The sequence below is a fragment of the Ornithorhynchus anatinus genome, chromosome 12, assembly GCF_004115215.2.
Source record: "Ornithorhynchus anatinus isolate Pmale09 chromosome 12, mOrnAna1.pri.v4, whole genome shotgun sequence".
In the NCBI taxonomy this organism is placed as follows: Eukaryota; Metazoa; Chordata; class Mammalia; order Monotremata; family Ornithorhynchidae; genus Ornithorhynchus; species Ornithorhynchus anatinus.
Window position 1 is genome coordinate 19,058,672 of NC_041739.1, and position 24,824 is coordinate 19,083,495.

The following is a 24,824-nucleotide window of genomic DNA, read 5'->3' on the forward strand; positions in this document are numbered from 1 at the left end:
ATACTCTCAGTCCATTTTCCCATTTTGTATTGTAACAAATGAAAATTGAAACCTAAACATTAGTAATAGAATAGTATTACCAAGAAACAAAAATAACCAGAAATGTACTGTCACTTGTAAAATTATAATATTACATATTTAAAAGAGAATACCATATGGTTACAATAGACTCTAAAGATCAAGCCCCTCCAATGTCAGCATCTACAATGATGTTTCCACAAAGTAGAAATTCAGTAAATACTGTTCTGATTCTGAAGATAATATATCAGTAATTACTATATCATTTATTAAGGCTTTAAAACACACTTTTTAAAAATGACTTTTTTTTAACATGTCTGCTACAGAAGAAAGTATTCCCAAGGATATATTTATTACCTGCTAATTTTATTTTCTCCAAATTCTCTTATACAGGTCCAGGCTGAAGAGACTGCTCTCCCTGTCTGTAAGCATTGGAGACAGAAAAGAATTGTATCTTTAGGATTATTTTATCCTTTTACTTTGGAGTGCATGGAAGCCTAACAGTTTCAGATAAAATCCAAGCAGTATATAGAAAATTAAGTGAAGGTTTAAAGAAAAAGGAAAGAAAACAGAAAACATGATTATAATTCCTGGAGGATGTGGAGAATGTGGTAAAAAGGAGATATTTTTGATCTGTCAGTGAAAATCCTGGGGCAATAAATTAACAGAAAAGAAATTAGCCCCTTTCTCTAATTTTCCTATTCAGATCTTCACTACCAGATCTTCACTACATACTTCCTAAGAAGTACAGAACAACAGTAAGATAATGCAAGGATACCAAATATAAATTAAGAGATTACTTCTGTTGAATTATTCTATGAGTTGGCACCTAAAGACCCTACTGCAATGAACCTACAATATGTGAATAATCTATAGAAACTATAATATCTGTATATTATCTAATCACATGTAGCTATCCTAATTGTTCTAAACAATTATTGTTCAATTAACATTTAGCTTTATGAAAGGAAGATACTGCATGAGCATAAATACAATGAGGTATTTTGCCCCTCTATATCTAAACTTCATCTTTTGAGGCCTAATTTATAGTTGCAAAACAGGGAATTACCACTTAAATGCCCAATTTTTAAGTGCAAAGTCAAGTTCATATGTACTGCAAATAATAGATTCCTATGCAACTGAACATAGGTTGGTGCACCATTTCATAAGAGTTTGATATGTAAGCTTTTTGTACTCACGATCCAGAACAAACTTCATAGAAATTAAATATCATGCTATCTTTATGACTGTTTATTTTAACTATGTGACCTTGCCTACTAAAAAGAGATACTATAATGATAATGAAAGGAAAAGGCAGTAAGATAGTAACAAGTGGGGCAAAAGAATAAAAGCATTTTCCCTTTCTCCCGAGGTAAGAAACAGTGAAGTTCCTCTCAAGATAAAAGACAAAATTTAAGAAAAATTTAAGTTATATGATCATATACAGTCCTTTAGACTGTAAGCTCCCTTGTAGACCATAAGCTCCTACTGGATAGGAATCATGCCCTACCAATTCCATTGTATTGTAGTTTCCCCAAGAACTTCAGTGCTCAACACATAGTAAGTGCTCAATAAATATCACTGATTATTTGAAAAACTTTGGAAACAACATTTAAAAATAAAAGTATAATGGAGACTCTGCAGAATAATGCTAAACAAAACTACTACTAAGATCTCCAAAACTATTCACTTCAAAGTTCTCTGACAGTGAAAAGGCCCTTTTCTCTCGCCAGTAGCTTCAATAATAATAATGTTGGTATTTGTTGAGCACTTACTATGTGCCGAGCACTGTTCTAAGCGCTGGGGTAGACATAGGGGAATCAGGTTGTCCCACGTGGGGCTCACAGTCTTAATCCCCATTTTACAGATGAGGGAACTGAGGCACAGCGAAGTTAAGTGACTTGCCCACAGTCACACAGCCGACAAGTGGCAGAGCTGGGATTCGAACTCATGAGCCCTGACTCCAAAGCCCATGCTCTTTCCACTGAGCCATGCTGCTTCCCCTTCAATACCTACCATGGGGACTTTAGACCTAATTCTGTCTGAATTCTTTTTTTTATAATGATAAAATTTAAAAAAACTTAAGTTTCTAAACTGACACAAACGAAAAGTCCACAAAGTTCACAATTTATCAGCCTTCCAAGTTTCACATTCTCAGCAAATACTTCAGATGAACAAGATCTGGAGTTAATCTTCAAGGCAAAATCTGAACTGCAATACTAGAATGAGCCAATAGTTTTAAAGCTTCAGTTTTTTCCTGTAATGAAATGTTATAATTAAGAAATTCATCTTAAGAAGTTACTTGAGAATGGGTAATACAGATAAAGATAATAATGTTAAAAATAACTGAAGGTCAAAAATGGCAAGTTGCTTATAACAAAATACAGAGAACAATTCTTGCATTCTTGAGCAGAACAGGTATTGAACAAAACTAGGAACAAATAATTATAAGTCACACCCATAGATATTTTCACACATCCTTCCTGATGGTCATTATTCCTTCAAATATAATTAAAATAATAATAATAATGTTGGTATTTGTTAAGCGCTTACTATGTGCAGAGCACTGTTCTAAGCCCTGGGGCAGATACAGGGTAATCAGTTTGTCCCACGTGAGGCTCACAGATAATTTATAGGAATCGTGACTCTATAGAAAAATAATAAATAAAATGGATATCTTATTATTGGATTCCAATAATACTTCTCATTTACTTCAGACACTATACGATATCTAGGTATGTTTATAACCTGTTTTAGCAGAAATCATCTAGATGAAAATTCTGCAAACAACTTTTTGTAGCTCAAGATAAAGCAGCATCTGAAATATCAAGTTACTGGCACTAAGGACAATAACCCTTAAACAAATGGCAGATATGAACCACTGCCTTTTCCTTTCAAGAACAGAAAATAACAATGTGTGGGGTTCCACTGCACTCCAAATGAGAATGATAGAATTTTGAAGTTTTTTGTCTCCATCCCTATACTAGAAGGAATATCAGTTTAGACTTATATAGGAGAAATGCAATCATATCTAAAAAAGTTAAATCTAATAAACTGTCCTATACCATCTAAAAAGGATTTCAGTAAATTATTTTCTCATTCTGCCATTTGAGGTAGGAGTTATCTTCTATGAATTAAAAACATATTAAGTAACTGAACACGAAATATTCCGAACAAGTAAGGATTTTACTGATCAGTGAAATTATGAATCTGAATAGAATGTTTTCCTATATTATTCTTCATAAAACTCTGAAAAAAATCAATACATTCAGTTCTGCCATAGTGGATGTTTTCACTACACTCTTGAACCATCTTAGGGAATTAGGGAAAGCTTATCTAATAATGTGAGTCTGTACACAGAGCAGCACAATGTTGGAAGGAATCTGTTGTGTGAATACATGCAGTGTCAGAATGGATGAGTTTTCCTTGAAAAAATGCAATGGGTGCATAAGCAATACCCCAATTAAAAGGGAAAATGCACTGAAGTAGGCAAGGAAAAAGCAAGGGATTGGGAGTTAGGAGACCTGGCTTCTAATTCCAGTTCCACAACTTGTCGGCAATATGATTTAGGCAAGTCATTTAAATTTTCAGTGTCTTCAAAAGTTTTCTTATCTCTAAAATTGGAATTAAATGCCAGCTTTCTTTCCCTGTTAGACTGTTAGTTCCATGCAAAGCAGGGATTGTGTCCATTCTATGTTATCTACCAGAGCACTTAGCTCAATGCTTGGCACGTAAAAAGCATTTAAAAATACCATCATTAAGAAAAAAAGAGCTGCCTTTCCAATACAGTCAGTTCTCCTTAGTGCATGTTTTCAACATGTGTTTTGATTATAATGTCATTAGGGAATTAGGAAATGTTCTTCCCACTATGCAAATTTGTATGACAATTAAGTTCTGCACATTCACATTCAAAACACGAACACCTCAGTGCAGAATAACATAATATACAAGGTTCTTCACAAACATAAATCCCACAATATAGAACTGACTGTACCAGAAAATCATATTACTTTGTTCATTTCAAATAGATTGCAAGAATAAAGGCCACTGATCTCAAAGATAGAATCTTCATCAGTGGTATTTACTGGGCAGTTACTATGTGCAGAGCACCGTACTAACCGTTTGGAAAAGTACAATACAACAGAGTAAGCAGACATGTTTTCCTGCCCACAATGAACTTACAGAATGAGTACAATTCTCTTGATATCAGATAAGGAATAAACCTTCCATTCTTCTTCCCCCTAATCTGAAAATCTAGATCCTGTAGTATAATGGGTCAGGTCTTCTCTATAAACTTCTCTTCACTGCCTGCACAAGTTGTATTAGTAATAATAGTAAATGGGTGGAATGCAATGCGCTAAGCATTTGGGAAAATACAGCAGAAGCATGAGATAGATTCCCTGCCCACGAGGAGCTTACACTTCAATGGAAGAGACCAATAATAAATGGAGCAAACCCAGCCCACTCACAAAATTCAAGGGCTAAGATTTCAGATGGGCAATGACCAATCCATTAGCCTGCTCCCCCAGGATAAAAATGAGTGGCTAAAACTGAGTGACTGCCCTCTCCTCAGCCCCGTCCATCACCTACCATTTCCACTCCACCCAGCTCACCCCTAATCCCCAAAACCTGACACTCTTCTTAAACCCAGGCTTCTGAAACCGAATCAGACTGAATTTGGAGATGGCCAAGCTAGGCCTGTTCCTTGGACACAGGACCTTGTTCAATTCTATTATCCTTATTTTGTTAATTCTCCCTCCTACTCAGACTGTGAGCCCCATTTGGGACAGTGACTCTGTTCAATTTAATTAACTTCTATCTTCCCCAGGACTAGGAATAGTGCTTGACACACAGTAAGCACTTAAAACAATAAAAATAACCACATAAAGGGCATTCCTAACCAAGTCAATCTGGCACCAGAATGTACCAGGGCTAAAAATACTGCCATGGGCTCAGGAGCAAGTGAGCCCAAGGTCAGACACCACAGGGTGGACAACAAAGACCTGGAGAATCAAACAGTTGTTCAAGCTCCCACTTCGGGGATGAAGGTGCAGAAGGCTTTAACCCCATCCTATGGTATTCCAAGTTGAAGGACCTCAAAGAAACAGTAGTTATATGTAGGTTTTGATAGGCTCTAGACTGGGCTCATGCATCTGGTCTTCTATGTGATCTTCAGGACCCATTAGAATTGGTTTGAATACATAAAAGAGACACCAGAACCAACTCTGTCTCCTCAGGAATCTCTGGCCTGGAGATCATACTGGGCCAATCTCTAGACTACTCTGAATCAAAACAAACACATGAGATCAAAAGTACAGGCCAAGGGTCTGACCAGAAATGTTTTTTTCCCGTGAAAGAAACATTTTACTAGTGATTCCTGTGTGGGAATTCTGTATGCTTCTGTCTGCCCTCTCAAAGCCCTGAGTAAGAAGAAAAAGGTTTTGATCAGGTATTTCTCTCTGATTAAGCTATACCTGGAGTTGGAAATCAGTCAAAGGTATTTATTGAGTGTCTACTATTTTACATGGAAGAGTAAAATACAACAGAATAAGCACACATGTTCCCCACCTATGACAAGCTTACAGTCTAAAGAGAAATGAGCCTGAGTTAATTTGGGGTTATTATTAATCAATCAATAATATTTACTGCATGCAAACTATACACAGAACACCATATTATCAATCAATTGTATTTATTGAGAGCTTCCCGTGTGCACAGCACTGTACTAAGCACTTGGAAGAGTATAAGACGATATTTTACAAAGTTGGTAGATATGTTCCCTAACAGCTTGGGAGAGCACAACAAATTAGTCAACATGTTTATTTCCATAAGGACCTTTACAGTGTAGTGGGGAAAGGTCTACGAGAGTAATTAGCCTCATCATTTTGTTTCTACATATTGTAATTTCAGATCTCAGCCTATAACCTGATACAAAACTTAGAAAATACTGAGACCTTGATGAATCCAGATCCGTGAGGTGACAAAACTTTCCAAAGATTACTAAATAGGAAATTCTCATTTTCCACATAATACTGATGCATCTTGTAAGAGTATGAAAATTAATGGGATAATTAATTTTATTATTTAGGAAAAAAGAATAAGGTGTCAAAGTATGCAAAAATAATAAGATATTCTTTAATGGTTATTTGCAATATGAACATCTTACTCAGGTAATTGGATTGGTGGGAGCCCATCTGGCTACTTCAAATGTCATGGCCCAACGTATTATGACCCACAGAATAATGACCGTCCAAAGTTCATTCACTGGCAGTGAAGTAAGTTCAGGCAAGGACCAGACTGCTCAAGGTTAGGACAGGTTAAAGAGAGATGAGAAGTTCAGATAGTGATTTTTTTTTTCCCCCAAGACCCACCACTCTGTCAGCCTCTGCTTCCTTACCGATCCTCTGCTCCTTCCCTAACCCATCCAAGCCTCAGGTAGTTTGGTTACCACCTAACCATCCTTCTATTATCTATGGATATTTAGAGCATTCTCATCCCAACAATGGGATTTTTTTTCTGTCCAAATGTCACACATAAGTGATTTATTTAAGAGGATGATGGAAACAGATTTTGCCTGAAATAGACCCCATGAAAGCTGAAGGAATAAGTTCTGCAATACACAATACTGATGGCTAGGCTGAGAACAAAACACCATAGGAAGAAATTTATGAAAATGAATAAGTGTAACTTGAGTTGTTAGCTTCTGGAGATGTTAACTACATTAAAAAATGCTTACTAAATCCTCATTTCTCAACTAATCCCAATTAAATGAACTATGCCTTTCTGATTTCCAACTTTTACTAGTGAAATATTCTACAATGGACTATTCCCTTGGCCCCTCAACACAAAATGAAACTGCTGGGACTGAGCCAGAATCTGTGAGGCTCTGAGCAAATAGTTGCCATTACTCTAAAATCAAACCAGAAACATGTCCCGCTAATAGTAGTACATTCCTTTCACCTTTACCATCCTCCAACCTTACATTAATCTTTTAAGGTGAGGGGGCAGCTCAAATGTTGGACTCTAGGCTCAAAAGAGACCTAGAGCAGTACTTTTCAGCAGAATTTTCGTTCTGGGGAGTCCTACTTAGGGATGCCCCAATAGACCACAGGCTAGCAAAGGTTCAAGACTACGTATTTATGAGTAAAGATTAGAAAAGACTAACTTTCAACATTCATACCACAGACAGAGTTCCACAGCTACTAGTATCTTCAAATAAGAACATGTCACTCTCTTTTTATAAATACAGAGAAAAACCTCCCCCTAAATTGACTATTTTGTATAATAATTATGGCATTTTTCTATGTGCTCAGCACACAAGAGGCTATTCAGATCACAGACAGTCCCTGCCCCATACAGGACTCACGATCTAATAGGGGAGGGAGGTGTTTTTTCCAATTTTACAGCTGAGGAAACTGAGGTCCAAAGAGTGAAATGATTTATCCACTGCGAACCCAAGAACACCAGTAGTAGCAGAGCTGAATTTAGAACCCAAGGTTTCTGACTCCCGGGCTTACTAGGCCACACTGTCTGTATTTTTTATTTATACATGCATGTGTCAGTTGAAAGACAGTGAAAATGAGTGTGCTGGCAATATTCTAATTAAATTGGATTTTTAGATGTTGAAGAAAAGGTTTGAAGGGATTAAAAAAGCAATACTGATTTCTCGGGTAAATCCCACTAGTGATGAAGATGTAACTCTGCTTAGTACAGTGCCTAGCACATAGTAATAATAATAATAATGTTGGTATTTGTTGAGCACTTACTATGTGCCGAGCACTGTTCTAAGTGCTGGGGTAGACATAGGGGAATCAGGTTGTCCCACGTGGGGCTCACAGTCTTAATCCCCATTTTACAGATGAGGGAACTGAGGCACAGCGAAGTTAAGTGACTTGCCCACAGTCACACAGCCGATAAGTGGCAGAGCTGGGATTCGAACTCATGAGCCCTGACTCCAAAGCCCATGCTCTTTCCACTGAGCCACGCTGCTTCTCCTTCAATACCTACCATGGGGACTTTAGACCTAATTCTGTCTGAATTCTTTTTTTTTATAATGATAAAATTTAAAAAAACTTAAGTTTCTAAACTGACACAAACGAAAAGTCCACAAAGTTCACAATTTATCAGCCTTCCAAGTTTCACATTCTCAGCAAATACTTCAGATGAACAAGATCTGGAGTTAATCTTCAAGGCAAAATCTGAACTGCAATACTAGAATGAGCCAATAGTTTTAAAGCTTCAGTTTTTTCCTGTAATGAAATGTTATAATTAAGAAATTCATCTTAAGAAGTTACTTGAGAATGGGTAATACAGATAAAGATAATAATGTTAAAAATAACTGAAGTAAGGTCAAAAATGGCAAGTTGCTTATAACAAAATACAGTAAGCACTTAACAAATATCATAATTATTATTATTATTATTACAGCTTCCTTAGCTAATTCAGTTTCAAGGAATTTAGTGATCCACTCATATCACACTGAAGAATTGAAAACTAAGTATTTTTGGTGTAAGGTAATAATATAGAACACAAAAGCAAGAGGTGGAATTGAGAAGCAGCATGACATAATGGATGGAGTATGGGTCTGGGAGTCAGAGGATGTGAGTTCTAATCCCGGCTCTGCCATTTGTTTGCCGAGTGACCTTGACCTTGGGTAAATCACATCACTTTTCTGTGCCCCAGTTACCTCACCTACAAAATGGGCATTGAGACTGTGAGCCCCACATGGGACAGGAACTGTGTCCAACCCGATTTCCTCCCCAGCGCTCAGTACAGTGCCTGGAACATAGTAAGTGCTAAACTAATACCATTATTATTATTATCATCATTATTATTATTAAAAGAGGTATTCACATACTATAGATACATGAGCCCAAAATATACTGAGCAATTAAATATATTCATAGTTTTCTCATGGTCCCTGGAAATAAAATATAAAATTACATTAGTGCTACCCTTTAGTTTTGTTCCTTGAAGCCACATTTTAAAACATTTAAAAAATATTTAGGTGACCCCATGTGGCAGAATTGTGTACTGTTGCTGTAATTCAGCAATTCTGAATCAGACACAAAATAGCAATGACTATTGTCTTTGATAAAGTGTTGGTAGAATATTAAAATATTAAAATAAATACCAGGTACTTCCTCTAAAATAATTTGATCAAGTAATGGAAAGTTGGGAAAACTTTATTATGACAACATACAACTGAACTAGATAATTACTTCCCCCTCAAAAAAAAATCACCATCTAACTAGCCAGTTAAATGCAATAACTCTAGAATTAATAATACAGTTGATGAACTTGTCATTTTTAAGTCTCTTTCACGGTCTTCTATGAAAGGGTTCTCCTGTTAGCTTTTAAGAGATACATAGTTGAGTTAATGGAATTTTTCTTCTCATAATTATGAAGACAAAGCTATATCCACTGGTGGGACCTAATTCATATCTTATCAAATTGCAACAATTCAAAACCAAATGCAGTAAATGTCTTTTTCCACTAAAATATATATCTGTGCAGTAGCTACACATTTTAGATGATAAATATGGAAAGTAACTACTTCTGGAATCCTTTAATTTTAAAATAAAAAAACCTATCCCAGTTCTCCCCAGGGACCACTGTAGCATTTTTGTGCTTTCTGCTTTACTAGTGGTTATTCTCTCTATTAGTTTGAGTGGGTGATTCTCCCTAGAAGCGAGTGTTGAGATTCTCCCTCCAAACCTAGCTAATGCCCTCTCATAGAGGAAGGAAAATAATCTATCTCACTGTGTTATTTGGCTTTTATGATCTTCAGAATGTGCATTCGAGAATTTTAATGTATTCTTCTTTGACACTGTGTCAATATCAACCTTGTAACCAGAAAATAAGAACTTAAATCATGACTTTTTTTCTGCCCATCAATCTGGAAATGATGACAGTTCATAGGACACTGGTAACACCAGCAAAGCTTTAGAGTCTTTATGACATGAATAACTTTTTACAGTAGTACCCTTCCTCTCCTTCAGTGTCTTCCATTTAATTGCTTTTTAAAAGTCTTTAGTGAAAATCATAAAAAAGAGTACTTTCCAACTGAACTTAAGGCAAAGGTACAATATGCTTCAGGGCATTACACAAGCAATTAATGTTGTATTTATTGTTTCCTATTTACTGATCATATTATGCTGGGCCCTGACATACTTTACATGCCGTCTATAATAGGAGTACAGAAGCAAGAAAACGTACCTTGGGGCACAAATGTCTAGAAGATGAACTATCAATACTAACATATTGATGGAGCACTAAATCAAATCAAAATGGAATCCTTTGATTCAAAAAAAGTGAAGAGCAAAGAGAGAAAATGTGACAAAGAGGAAAATTGGCAAGCTCTATTAGATTGTAAGCTTCACAAAGGTAGGAAACGAGTGTTTTGCTTCCATTGTATTCTCCCAAGAGTTTGGTACAGTGCTTTGGTTTGCACTCAACAGGCCTTCTATAAATACCATTGATTTACTGATGGTCCACAATTAAACTCAAATTATGAATGATGGGAAATCAACAAATCAAAGTAATTTCCCAAGAAGTCCAAAGAATTTGGATGGCGTCTCATCAAATATGAAAGAAAGATTCAGTCCTGTGGGATGCTTGAAGGAATTGTTTATAGTTTTAAGAATTAGCATGGTGGGGGGATAAGAAGGGCAGTGAGTGGGCACAATGCAAAGTGAATTTAAGTTCCTTCTAGAACTATTATTGCTATTTACTGAAACCACTTATAAACAATGGAAAATTAGATTACCATTTAAAATAAGCTTTGAAACAAACGGTAGTCACCAATGTTGAAAACTCAGACCATCTAGCTCAATGGTTACTAAAAAGGGTACTGCCTTAAAATAATGTAGTAATGGGAGTGATTCTAGCGCCTATTAAGCACCTATTGGGTGCAGTGCACTGTAGTAAATTCTTGAGCAAAATACCCACGTGACGTATTTCTTGTCTATGAGGAACTTACACTCTAAATGGGGAAGACGACCATGAAAATGTTTACAAATGTGTCGCAGTCCTGAGTCCCAGAGCACTCTTTCTACCTCCCGCCTTTCTGCAAAAGGCAATTTTCAAGGGGTTACTGTTCAATTCAAAGAGATTCCAAGAGTGCAGCACCCGTCAATCAGAACAGATTCAAACCCTTATGCCCGGACAGATGAAGATAGTGAAAAGAAATTACTGAAATTTACAAAATCACAAAGTGGCTGAAATTGATACTTTCTGCCACAATTATTATTGTTATTATTATTATATAAATTATTATTATATAAACCCCACATCTCCAAGACAAAAAAGCAACTCTGAAACCTGACGGTGGTAAATTCAGTTCATCAATCAATAGCATTTATCCAAGGCTTACTGGGTAGATACCACTGTTCTAAGCACTTCGGAGAGTATAAAAGAATTAGTAAACATGATCCTGTTCTCAAGGAGTTTATAATCCTAATACAAGGAAACCTAATACTCTTCATACTTCAAAGTAGCAACATATACTGAGGGCTTGGGAGAGTACAGTACAAAATAGACTGTGAGCCCATTATTTGGACTGTGAGCCCGATACTGGGCAGGGATTGTCTTTGTTGCCGAATTGTACATTCCAAGCACTTAGTACAGTGCTCTTAGTAAGCACTCAATAAATACTATTGAATGAAAATATACCAACTCTATAGTACTACACTCTTTCAAGTGTTTAGTAGAATGTTCAGCATAGAATAAGTGCTAAATAAATAAATACCACCGCTTACTGATTTTCCAGTAACATCAAGTCTTGTTGTAGCTACAGACTATACAGGAGGTAAGCTGTGACAACAGTTTTATTCTAGATCCTGAGAGACCAGATGCATCATTCTTACTCAAATAACCACTAAAATAAAGAATATTTTATTCTTTAAGCTGCAGCTATATTCCAAATGGTCTAAGAGACATAATGGACATTCCCAAGCAGCAATTCACTCTCAGTAACTTAGGCAATGTATTGACTAGAACTAAATTTTAAGCAATATACAATATATAATAATACGTTCCTAGTTCTACATTAAAAGAAATAAGAGCTTTTTAAACTTACCTAAATGGAGTAATGTAAACTGGGCAGCCATTTCCTTTGCGTCTTCTAGTGTTGTACAGAGTTTGTCAGGCATGAAATAACTCTGGGCACCATTTGAGAGAGCAGGAATAACTACTTTATACACCAAAAGAATTTTTCCATCTTGACTTGTTGTTGAATACAAATAATACTCTGGTGGAGCCCAATTATTTTTGTTGCAGTAATAATCCAAATGCATTACTGCAGAATTGAACTGATTCCATTTTAAAGAATACATACTAATTGGAGTGAGTTTTGTCCCAGGGAAATACGGATAAGTATATCTCTCAATTTCGGGAATTTGTTTTGGACTTTGCTGACCATTAAGACGAGGTGGAAGAAATGTAGGTTTACCCAGAATTTTTAGGTGTCCCTCTTCTTTGTTAGGAAATAAGAGTAGGTTTTCAGAGTTAGGGCTAATATGACCATTAAGATGTTGCCTCCAGGTGTTCTCTTTATTCACTGGTTTTGCCAATGTTACCTCAATACCTGCTCCATCAATGTATTTTCCATTCATAACAGACATAGCAGTCATGGCATCGTCTCGATTGAAAAAGTGAACAAAAGCATAGTCTCTAAGTTTCTTAACACGTTCAACAGCCCCTGGCTTAAACTTGTTGAATTCTGCCTTAATTGTTTCTTCGGTAGTGGAGATCATTAAATTTCTTACATATAGCACTTTAACTCTCTGCATTGTTTCTTCATCGACCTCCTTTTCTGGGTCTGCCCAATCAACCTGAATAGTGTGGCCCCAGAGCTGGAATGTTCCTTTGAGACAAAAAAAAAAAATTCAAAATAAGTAAAATTCTTCATCCAGAAAATACAGTAGGCAAAAATGCTGAAGAAAACAAACCATTTAAAGAACCAGACACTGAAGCATACTTTAAAATATTTTTGTCTTCGAATCTGAAGCCTTCTGCTATCACATAACAAAGTAAAACCTATATTACATCGACTTACAAGGAAATAAAACTGAATGCATGATTTCAAAAAATAACCTTTTTTATTACTATCAAGTGAGTTTTGTTTTTTCTTAACCTTCAATTCTAAAATGAAACCTAGAGCCTAATTTTCGAAATTTGGATAATGCTGTTTTGGGGATCTGTGAGCCTAGACCTCATCTCTTCGGATGTTGCTTACATACCCTGACAATGATTACTAGCCTATCACATTCTACAATGCACTCTAGTGGGTGATGCATATTCACCCTAATAATTATTACTGGTACCTGATACTTAGTACTAACTAGTTATTCCAGCTTTAGCAATAATTACATGTAGATATTACATGGGAGAACTGAATAGAGAAATGTAAAAAGCCTGATCTAAGGGACTAGAAGTGAACCAAACTCCCAGGAAACATTACGACAACTGACAATCAAATTGGCAAGAGAAAATGGAAAAAAGACCAAATCGAAAGAATCTGCTGAAAGAGAACAGGCGAAAAGGAAGTCAACACCTTATAAGGCCTCAGGACAGGCCTTCAGGAAGAGGTTTACCTCTGCGTGTTCTCTAAAACATTAAGTCATGATGGGATGACAACCACTCAGTGATTTGAGATTGTCAAAATGCTGGGCAGAGAACTCCTAGAAATAAAGACCTATGATATCTCACTTTGGAGAGTTTCCTGCTCTTTCCCATGGCAGTAGTAGAATTGTACATATTTACTGAGTGACTGCTGAGTGTAGTGTACTGCATTAAGCAGAGGAGAAAGTAGACACAAGCACAGGAAATGCTTCCTGCCTACCCACATGGAGCTTATAGTCTAACAGGAGGAAAGAGATGCTTCATGGTCTCTATAAAGTTCATCCCATACAGTGGGTTACAGGACATGTGATCTGGAGCCATATAATCTCTCCCAATTCCTTGCTAGAGATTCACACCCCAGGCTGGCAAGCAAATTGTCCCAGGGGGCTTTGATAGGTTGAAAAGGAACTGTAGCTTCCACTGACATCCTTGTGGTCAGGGTCATGTCTACCAACTCTGCTTATATTGTACTCTCCCACGCATTGACTATAGTGCTCTGCACCTAGTAAGTGCTCAACCAATACAATTGATTACTCAATTTATTGACAGTGTCCTGGCTAATACGGACCTCTACCCATGAAGCAAGCAGGTTGTTCTTTCTGAGGAACTAGAACTATCTAGTTTTCATGGACAAAATACTTTGTCTGGGGAATCAGGGGAGAGTTCCTGGGAAGAAATTCACATTTGAAAAATACTCCAAAATTTCCTTCCCAAGTCACTAACTCATCACAGCAGACTTACCACACAGCCTGAGAATTGTATGCCTCTGTGAGAGAGATGCTTTTGAGATAAAAACTCCTGTAGACTGTAAACTCCTTGTGGGTAGGGATTGTGTCTACTTACTTCTATTGTACTGTGCTCTCCCAAGTGTTTACTATGGTGCATGGCACACAGTAAGCACTCAATAAATATCACTGGCTGATTGATTGCAAGAGTACAAAAGAGATGGTAGACATGGTCCCTGCCCTCAAGGAGCTAAGAGTCTAGTGGAGAAACTACAGTGTGTGTACCAGCACCTATCAGTGTCCCAGGAATCTGTGCAAGAACTTCAGTTTTATGTCAAGAGGAACCCTTACTGTAATGACTCTGGTACCCCAAACCAGGGAAGGTAAATGGCACATGACTAGTATTCTTTTTAGAATTCAAGAACAAAAAGGCATAATTGGACAATACATTATTTGGAAATTTTATATTTCAAAATTATTACCTGGAATGAGTTTTCTCCTAGCCATAGCAGCAGCTCTATGGGACTCATATTCAACAAAAGCAAAACCACGATTTTTGCTTTTGTCTGTGGCACTTGGATAAACAATGACATCCACAACTCCTTCAGTAACATTCTTCATCTCATCCAATATTTCCTCTTTCTTCTTTTCTTTAGGAATAGCTCCAATGAATAATCTGCAATTATCTAGACTCACACAGACACCAATAAACTTCCCTGGACGAATCTCAAAATTATTAAGAATTCTGATAGCCAACTGGGCTGCTTCTTTAGTAGTATACATCACAAAGGCATAACCTCTATTCTCACCACTAAATTCCATCATAAGTCGGAATTCATATATCTTTCCAGCTCTCTCAAACACGGGAACCAATTCATCTTCATACATATCACGAGGGATCTTTCCAACAAAAACTTCACACCCTCTGGGTGGAGGTGGACCTTCCCAATCTGAAAAAATACAAATATCTTCTTTGAAAATTTATCATTACAATTTCTCTGGATTGTTTCTGATACAAAAAGCCAAAAGGAAACAGAAGCCTATCAATGATTTTCATTCATTCACTGGTATTTATTGAGTGCCTACGGTGTGCAAAGCACTGCTCTAAGCAATGGGGGGGGGGGTAGGAGGTCAGGAGGTCAATGAAGAGGCAGTAGTCAAATCAAGCCTGTGATGTCAGAATCTGAAGCTGAGTCAACAGCCTCAGCCACTCCGCTGACTAGTTCGGGTGTTTGGTAGCCAAAGCCACAGCTCAGAGACTCAGTTTCTTTGGCAGTGGTTTCTGACTGCACTGCCAGGACGGGGCTAGTATATATCCCACTGGATTATCCACAAGATAATAATCAAACAGCATAGATGTTTCATGTTTCTCTTCCAAGAGTGACTGAAAAATTTGAGGACCAAGAACCTACCCCAGGAACCGACTGCTGCGATGGTGCTTTTTGCCCATTGCCACCTTCACTCTCAGCTCCGCCAATCATATTCCTGAGGGAGCCCAGAATACAGAAAGTAGGTGGAGGGAATGGGGTGCACCTCACTGAGAGGGCTCCCTAGAGTTTAAGGTGCAGAACCCATTTACAGTATAAGTGACTACAGCATAGTGCTGAAGGGTCATGAGCCACCAGCTGCTGCCATTTTTCCCACCCATACTAACCAGCAAATTTTCTGAATTCCTGCTGAGCCTCTCTAACATGAGAGATGCCCTAGATGGCTCTCTGGTTCTGGGTCCCCTTGTATTATCCATCTACACCAACCCCCTGGGAGAACTCATACGCTCCCATGGCTTCAACTACAGTTTCTACTCAAATGTTTCCCAAATCTACCTCTCCAGTCCTGAACTCTCTTCTCTGCAGTCTTGCATTTCCTCCTGCCTTCAGGACATCCCTAATTGGATAGCCCACTGACACCGCAAAGGAGCAGCATGGCTTAGTGGAAAGAGCACGGGTTTCGGAGTCAGAGGTCATGGGTTCTAATCTCAGCTCCGCCACTTATCGGCTGTGAGACTCTAGGCAAGTCACTTCTCTGTGCCTCAGTTACCTCATCTGTAAAAGGGGGATTAAGACTGTGAGCCCCAAGTGGGAAAACCAGATTATCTTGTATCTACCTCAGAGCTTAGAACAGTGCTTGGCACATAGTAAGCGCTTAACAAGTACCGTTATTATTATCGTTACTTAACATGTCCAAAACAGAACTCACCTTCCCACTCAAACCTGGTTCTCCCATGCTTTTCTCTTCACTGAAGACAATACCAAAATCATCACTGTATCTCAACCCCACAACCTTGGCATTATCCTCGACTCACCTCTCAATTAACTTACATATTCATTCTGTTACTAAATTATGTTGGTTCTACCTTCATAACATTGCTAAAATCCACCCATTCCTCTCCAAATTGCTACCAAATTGATCGAAGCACTCAACTTATCCCACCTGACTACTGCATCAGCCTCCTCGCTGACCAGCCTGCAACCTGTCTGTCCCCAATCTAAGTCCACGCCTGCCCACAAGAACTATCAGAGGTTGTCCATCCACCTCTATATCAAACAGAAACTCCTTATCTTTAGCTTTAAAGCACCTGATAAGCTCATCCTTCCTACTTTATCTCACTGATTTCCTCTATAACCCAGCCCACGCAATTTGCTTCTCCAATGGCAACCTTTTTACTGTAATCTCAGTCTTGCCCATCTCACCACCAACCCCTTGCCCCTGTCCTCCTCCTGACCTAAAACTCTCTCCCCCTTCATATCCAAGACCACCAGTCTTTCCACCTTCAAAGCTTTATTATTCATTCATCTTTATTAAGCACTTACTGTATGCAGAGCCCTGTACTAAGCACTTGGGAAAGTGCAATACAACAATAAACGTTGACATTCTCTGCCCACAAGGAGCTCATCTCCTCCAAATGGCCTTCTTCCACTAAATCCTCATCTCCCCATCTCCCTCATCCTTCTATGTCACTTATAAACTTGGATCTTTAGCCTATAAGCACTTGATATTCACCCCCAAGCTCTCCCTACCAGGACTTAACTCACATATCTGGAATTTACTTTAATGCCTGTCTCGCCGTCTAGACTAGAGGATCCTTATGGGCAGTGAACATGTATATCACTCTGTTGTACTGTACTCTCCTCAGTGCTTAGAACACTCTAATTGATTACTCCTTGTAGGCAGAGAACAAATCTGCCAACTCTACTGTATTGTTCTCTCCCAACTCTACTATACTGTATTCTCGCAGGCACTTAGTACTGTGCTGTGCATATAAAAAATGCTCAATAAATACAACTGATTGAATGATTTGATCCCACAGGAGTTTTAACTGTGGGAAGAATACTTCAGCTGGATTCCACAGAATATTCTTTTTTAGCTTTTGGGCTTTTTTTGTTTTTTGTTAAGTGCTTCCTAAATATCCGGGACTGTCCATTCATTCATGCACTCATTTATAATTATTGTGCGCTTACTGTGTGCAGAGCACTGTGCTTAGCGCTTGGAAAGTACAATCCTTACCCACACAGGGCCTACACTGTTCTACGCACTGGGGTAGAGACACGCTAATCAGGTTAGACAAATTACATGTCCCACATGGGGCTCACAGTTTTAATCCCCATTTTACAGATAAAGTAACTGAGACAAATGAAGTTAAGTAACCAGCCCAAGGACACAGAGCAGACAAGTGGAAGAGCCAGGATTAGACCCCTGGTCCTTTTGACTCCCAGGCCTGTGCTCTATCCCCTACGCCATGCTGCTTGTCTACAGCAGGCTGACGCAAATGCCTTATATATTCTATACTGCTGCTTGTCTACAGCAGGCTGACGCAGATGCTTTATATATTCTTTACTGCCTTTGGTACATGACTACTTTCTCAACAGAAGCAGCATGGCCTAGAGAATATATCATGAGAATATAGTGAGAAGGTCACGGGTTCTAATCCCAGCTCCACCACTTGTCTATGTGGGCCTGTGGCAAGTCACTTCATTTCTCTGTGCCTCAGTTATTTCAACTGTAAAATGGGGATTGAAACTGAGCTCCACTTTGTATCCACCCCAATGCTTAGTACAGTGCCTGGCACATAGTAAGGGCTTAAATACCATTATTAGAAGTAGTAGTATTAGAAAGATGAAAATATGATCATTGCCCAGAAGGAGTTTACCAGTTCTTAAAAATCAGCTGACGATTGGAATTGCGTTGAGAATTGAAAAGCAGTGTGGTCAAGTCGCTAAGAATAATAATAAAAAATAATTGTAGTATTTGTTAGGCGCTTACTACGTGGCAGGCACTGTACTAAGCACTGAGGTGGATAAAAGTAAATCGGGTAGAACACCATCCCTGTCCCGCATAGGGCTCACAGTCTTAATCCCCATTTTCTAGATGAGGTAACTGAGGCACAGAGAAATGAAGTGACTTGCCCAAGGCCACATACAGGTAGCAGAGCCGGGATTAGAGCCCGTGCTCTTCTGACTCCTAGGCCTGTGCTCTATCTCCTATGCCATGCTACTTTCTCCATTGTATTCTCCCAAGTATTAAGTACAGTGCTCTGCAAACAATACGCCCAATAAATATCACTGACTGATTGATCATCACTGTCACTGAATCTTGCCCCTTTAAAATGATGAGCAATAGTAGCAGAACCTATTTTAGGAGTAATTATGCTCTCCGTGACTTTGGAGAGCCTTAGGCAGAAAAAAATGAAACCAACATAATTTGAATCTATGAGCTATAAACACAGAATAGAGTAAATAAACAAATGCTTACCTGGAGGAGGACCACCAAATTTTCTTTGCCCATTTTCCTGAACCATGCTGTAACCCGTCTTTTCCATTAAGGCAAGTAATGCTGCTTCATTCTGAATACCAGTTCGAACTTTGCTACATCCATTCAGTATATCTAAACTGTCTTCAAGCATAGTTGCAATTCTTATGAAAAGAAGAAAAAGTTTAAAACGGTAAATGGCTGTTTTGAGAATTTCAAACTCTCTTCAGCATGACTTAGAATTTGAAAAAAAAATCAAGAAAAATAATATTCAGAACCAAACCTCCTAAGGCCCATAGCCTGAGTTTTGCTTTTAAAAAGTACAAATTAGACACCTCAATTATTCACAGATTCTTTCTCAAAAGGTATATCAGTACATAGCCTACATAATTGCTTATAGATAAGGTTCCCTAATAATTTTCTAGGAATTCAACTGTACTGTTTCCATCATTTTTATTTTCTAGAGCAGCTAACATACACATGTATATAACTAAAAATAAAAACAGTACATTAAAATATACTATTATTGAAATGGATGTAACTAAATATAAAAATTAATATTGGGGGGAAATGGTCACGTTACTCCTCACCTCCAAGAAAAAAGATGGGAACAGAAGTCCCTTTGAAGTTCAGTGGAATTTATTCTATATGCTCAGATAAATTATGCACCATGTGGGGAAATTCAAATTAGTCTAAGAATAATAACTTTTGAATTTCCTAATTTTGTAGTATCTAAATTCATAACTGTATTTGACTTGCAGCAAAGATCTTATCCACTGTGCCTTCCTGAAGTCTGAAGCCACTTGGTGACTCTGAAATGTGTAGAATTTCATTAGTTGGTCCAGGACTCTGCTTGGGCTCTTGCCAGTGGTGGAGAAGTGTACGTTCCACAGTAGTTACCATCACATTTCCCTTTTTCCTTCTTGAAAATGGTGGTATTAGTGATAGTTTTGAAATCTGCTATTACCTTGGTGTTCCATATGTTGAGGAAGAATCTAAAGGCCATTTGGGTGGACACTGCTCAGACACTAATGGTTAATCAATCACATTTATTGAGCATTTGCTAGGTGCAGAGTACTGTATTTATTGCTTGGGAGAGTACAATACAACAGAATTAGTTGACACATACCCTGCCCCTAACAAGCTGATGGTTTGCCCTACCAGCGGGACATGCCATTGAGTTGTTTTTGTACTGCTTATTACTAAAAATGCAATACATTTTTTTATTAATATAATGGAGCACAATTGCAAAGAAACTGATTTGAGAACAGGAAATGTTGATCAGGCCTACTTTGAAAATGGATAATTACTATGGCCCTCAAATAAATTAGATTAGTGCCTTATTAGTTATGGTAATAATCACTTGGAAGTCTGAAGCTGGAAATATATCAACTCAATGCCTTGGTTTTCTCTCTAAGGGAAAACAACTAATTTAAATGTAAAAAACAACTTTTAAAAAACCACTCAACATAAGCCCTATCTGAATGGCAAGTTTTTATACAGTACAAACGTTTTCTTCATAGTTTTCACACCCATGATCAATTTTGTTCGATAGTTCTTATTCCTAAACTGCTAAAGTAAAACCATTTGTCACGCTATCATTTCCCTTACACCACTCTATGCTTTGCCATTACCAAACCATTTATTAAAGCCTCTACCAATGTGTGCTCAAAAAATAAATTTAACCATATCCTGCTTACATTTATTTCTCTCTTATCTTTGCTAAGACCAGGCTGCAGGGGTAGCTGGTGTGCATTAATAGTCTCGGAGCATATTTATTAAAAAAAAATGGCATTAACCGAATAAAACTATCAATTTGCGGATTACCGTAGCTGGCTGCCTGCGTATTTTAGGGAAGATGGATCAATTGAAGTTGTTTTTCCAGTTGCACTGGAGACTTTCCAACGTTCGAGAGGCGAATTCAAGGCTGAAGGAAGAGAAAAACGAGGGATTAGGCATGGGAATTCCTTTTTGCCCTCAAGAGAGTCAGGGCGAGAAGCGCTTAGTACAGGGCTCTGCACCTAATAAGCACTCAAAAATTACTACTGAATGAATGGATACGGCTCCCTGAGAAAACAACAACGGGGCCTCCCTGAAGAAAGACAGTGCGCCCGTCATTGGGCAGGGATAGTCTCCATCTGTTGCCGAACTGTACATTCCAACGCTTACTACAGTGCTCTGCACATAGTAGGCGCTCAATAAATACGATTGAATGAATACGGCTGCCTGAGGAAAGAACAATGGGGCTTCCCTGAGGAAAGACTATGAGCCCGTTGTTGGGCAGGGATCGTCTCTCTCTGTTGCCGAATTGTACACTCCAAGCGCTTAGTCCAGTGCTCTGCACATAGTAAGCGCTCAATAAATACTACTGAATGAATACGGCTCCCTGAGGAAACGACCATGGGGCCTCCCTAAGGAAAGACTGTGAGCCCGTTATTGGGCAAAGGATGGTCTCTATCTGTTGCCAAATTATACATTCCAACGCTCAGTACAGTGCCCTGCACATAGTAAGCGCTCTAAAAATACTATTAAATGAATGAATACGGCTTTCTGAGGAAAGAACAACAGGCCCCCCTGAGGAAAGACTGTGAGCCCGTTGTTGGGCAGAGATGGTCTCCATCTGTTGCCAAATTGTACACTCCAAGCGCTTAATATAGTGCTCTGCACATAGTAAGCGCTCAAAAAATACAACTGAATGAATGGATACGGCTCCCTGAGGAAACGACCACGGGGCCTTCCTGAGGAAAGACTGTGAGCCCGTTACTGGGCAAAGGATCGTCTCTATCTGTTGCCCAATTATACATTCCAACGCTTAGTCCAGTGCTCTGCACATAGTAAGCGCTCAAAAAATACTATTAAATGAATATGGCTTCCTGAGGAAAGATCAACGGGCCCCCCCTGAGGAAAGACTGTGAGGCCATTACAGGGCAGGAATCATCTCTGTCGCCTAATTGTACACTCCAAGCGCTTAGTACAGTGCTCTGCACATAGTAAGCGCTCAGAAAATACGACTAAATGAATACGGCTCCTTGAGGAAAGACGACAACGCGGCCTCCTTTGCATCCCAGACCGGCGGGCGGCTTCTGCGGCGAAGGAGGCCCCTGAGAGCCTAGGGGGCAACAGCAATGGAGGAAAGGAGGCGAGGCACAGCTCACACTCGGGGCCCAATTGGGAAGAAGGGCTGGAATTGCAATGAGGAGGAGAGGCGGGGGGCAAGGGAAGAGGAATGGCGGCCGGGGAACGCGCCGCGATGGAGACGGGGCGGCGGCCGTTTGGGGGGGGACGAGGCCCCCGCGGGCTGGAGGAAGGGGACGGGGTTGTTGCCGACATGATGGTGGACGGGAGAGAAGGGGGAAGGGAGTGCGAAGAGGGGCCTACCCCCCGGCTCTCAGGGGCGCCTGGTGAGGCCGGAGCTGCGAGGGAGGACCGGCGGCCGAAGGGAGCCGCTGCGGCCTGGAGCTCCGACCGTTAACGGCCGTTGATACGGCCCAACCCCGCCCTGCTCGGCGCCTTCCGTCCTGGACGTGAGAAGACAAAGATCTCGAGGCTCAACGAACCCAACGGCCGCTGGTCAGGACCGGCTCGTCCTCACCGGGGTGGGGCGGGGGGAGGAGAAGCGAGAACGCCGGGAACGCGCAGGCCTCGAGCCCGGACCTCGGCGGCCGCGCGCCACCACCTGCGCGCGACGCGGCGGCTCCCGCCCGACCCCGCCCCTCTCTCGGCCAATCGGCGGCGGCCCCCGCCCCTCTCTCGGCCAATCAGCGGCCGAGATGAAGGGAGCGCGCGCCGCTGGCGGCTCCCGCCCGACCCCTCCCCTCTCGGCCAATCGGCGGCGGCCCCCGCCCTTCTCTCGGCCAATCAGCGGCCGAGATGAAGGGAGCGCGCGCCGCCGGCGCAGGGCGGGAGGGGGAGGAAGGCGAGAAGGAGGAGGGAGGATGACGGGGCTGGAGGGCGGGGGTGGGGAGAGTTGAAATCCTGAGGAAAAGTTGGGTGGGAGGGAAAGAATCGGGTAGGGAAAATGGCTACCCACAAACCCCAGTCTGCGAGAATGGGGGGCGCTGTAATGTGGCAGCGGGAGATTGTGTGCTTCTGGTCCCTCAGCAGCGTTGACATGGCTGCGCCAGAGGAAGTGCTTGAAGAAGGGTTTTCTTTAAAAAAAAAAATTACGAAGTTGGTCAGATAGCAATAAATCTGATAAATCTGATTGATTTCAGTTGATTACAGCCCCCCCCCCACACAAACTTTTAGACTCAGCCCGTTGTTGGGCGGGGGTCGTCTCTATCTGTTGCCCAATTGTACATTCCAGGCGCTTAGTACAGTGCTCTGCACACAATAAATACGATTGAATGAATGATTCACATAATTGAAGCAGCGTGGTTCAGTGGAAAGAGCCCGGACTTGGGAGTCTGAGGTCATGCGTTCGAATTCCGACTCGGCCACTTGGCAGCTGTGTGACTGTGGGCAAGGCACTTCACTTCTCTGGGCCTCAGTTACCTCATCTGGAAAATGGGGATTAACTGTGAGCCTCATGTGGGACAACCTGATTACCTGTATCTACCCCAGCGCTTAGAACAGTGCTCTGCACATAGTAAGCACTTAACAAATACCAACATTATTATAATTGAGGCAGCATGGCTCAGTGGAAAGAGCCCGGGCTTGGGAGTCAGAGGTCATGGGTTCGAATTCTGACTCAGACTCTTGGCAGCTGTGTGACTGTGGGCAAGTCACTTCACTTCTCTGGGCCTCAGTTACCTCATCTGTAAAATGGAGATGAAGACTGGAAGCCTCACATGGCACAACCTGATTACCCTGTATCTACCCCAGCACTTAGAACAGTGCTATGCACATAGTAAGCGCTTAACAAATACCAACATTTTTAGATTAGACTGTAAGCCTGCCAATGGACAGGGACTGTCTCTATCTGTTGCCAACTTGTACATTCCAAGCGCTTAGTACAGTGCTCTGCACATAGTAAGCACTCAGTAAATACTATTGAATGAATAATTGCCTGCACCACACAATCTCTTCTCCATCCTATTTTTGAAGAGGAAATTACAGATTGGTTTTATAAGCAGTACGTTACTGCACTCCGTAAGCACTCAATAAATAGGATTGAATGAATGAAAAGTAGACCTCATAGCGCCTTTTTCTATCATTTTATAAGCACTGAAACAAAGGATTCAGCAGTGACTTTGATGAGTTTGTCACCCTAAAGGAAAATTCATTTTATTTTACCTAGTCGGACTGCTTACATGCAGATTATAAACCACATAGCAGCACAGTTTTCTACTTCATTTCTACTTCAACGGATAGACAATGGACCTGGGAGTCAGAAGGTCATGGGTTCTAGTCCCAGCTCCACCACTTGTCTGCTGAGTGACCTTGGACAAGTCACTTATCATCTCCATACCTCAGTTACCTCATCTGTAAAATGGGCATTGAGACTGTGAGCCCCACATGGATCAGGCACTGTGTCCAACCTGATTTGCTTGTATCCACCTCAGCGCTTAGAACAGTTCCTGGCACATAGTAAGCATTTAACAAATGCCATAATAATAGTTATTATTAGCAAGCGAATAGGTGGGCAGGGATTCAAGTGAATACAAGGATTTTACATATAAAAGCCATTTATAGTTTTCTCAGAATAGTGCCAAAGCTATACTATATCATCACAGACCAGCAACCTGCTGATTTCAGGGTAGCCCTCTCAGT

General features: G+C 40.1%; 1 protein-coding gene across 6 annotated transcripts in view; it reads right to left on the reverse strand.

The window, feature by feature from the left end:
• RBM46 (RNA binding motif protein 46) overlaps positions 1 to 22,757 on the reverse strand; it is a 124,273-nt gene extending 101,516 nt beyond the window's left edge. For 2 of the 6 annotated variants that reach the window (XM_029077149.2, XM_029077148.2), the window contains exons 1-6: positions 22,491 to 22,658; positions 20,940 to 21,039; positions 19,116 to 19,276; positions 14,849 to 15,316; positions 12,098 to 12,883; positions 376 to 440 (exon numbers count right to left, since the gene is read on the reverse strand). In XM_029077149.2, coding sequence (XP_028932982.1) covers positions 385 to 440; positions 12,098 to 12,883; positions 14,849 to 15,316; positions 19,116 to 19,266 — 1,461 coding nt within the window. In that variant the 5' untranslated portion in view covers positions 19,267 to 19,276; positions 20,940 to 21,039; positions 22,491 to 22,658 and the 3' untranslated portion in view covers positions 376 to 384. The other 4 variants (XM_029077145.2, XM_029077146.2, XM_029077144.2 and 1 more) reach the window with 4 other exon arrangements.
• Between the last annotated feature and the right edge of the window lie 2,067 nt (positions 22,758 to 24,824).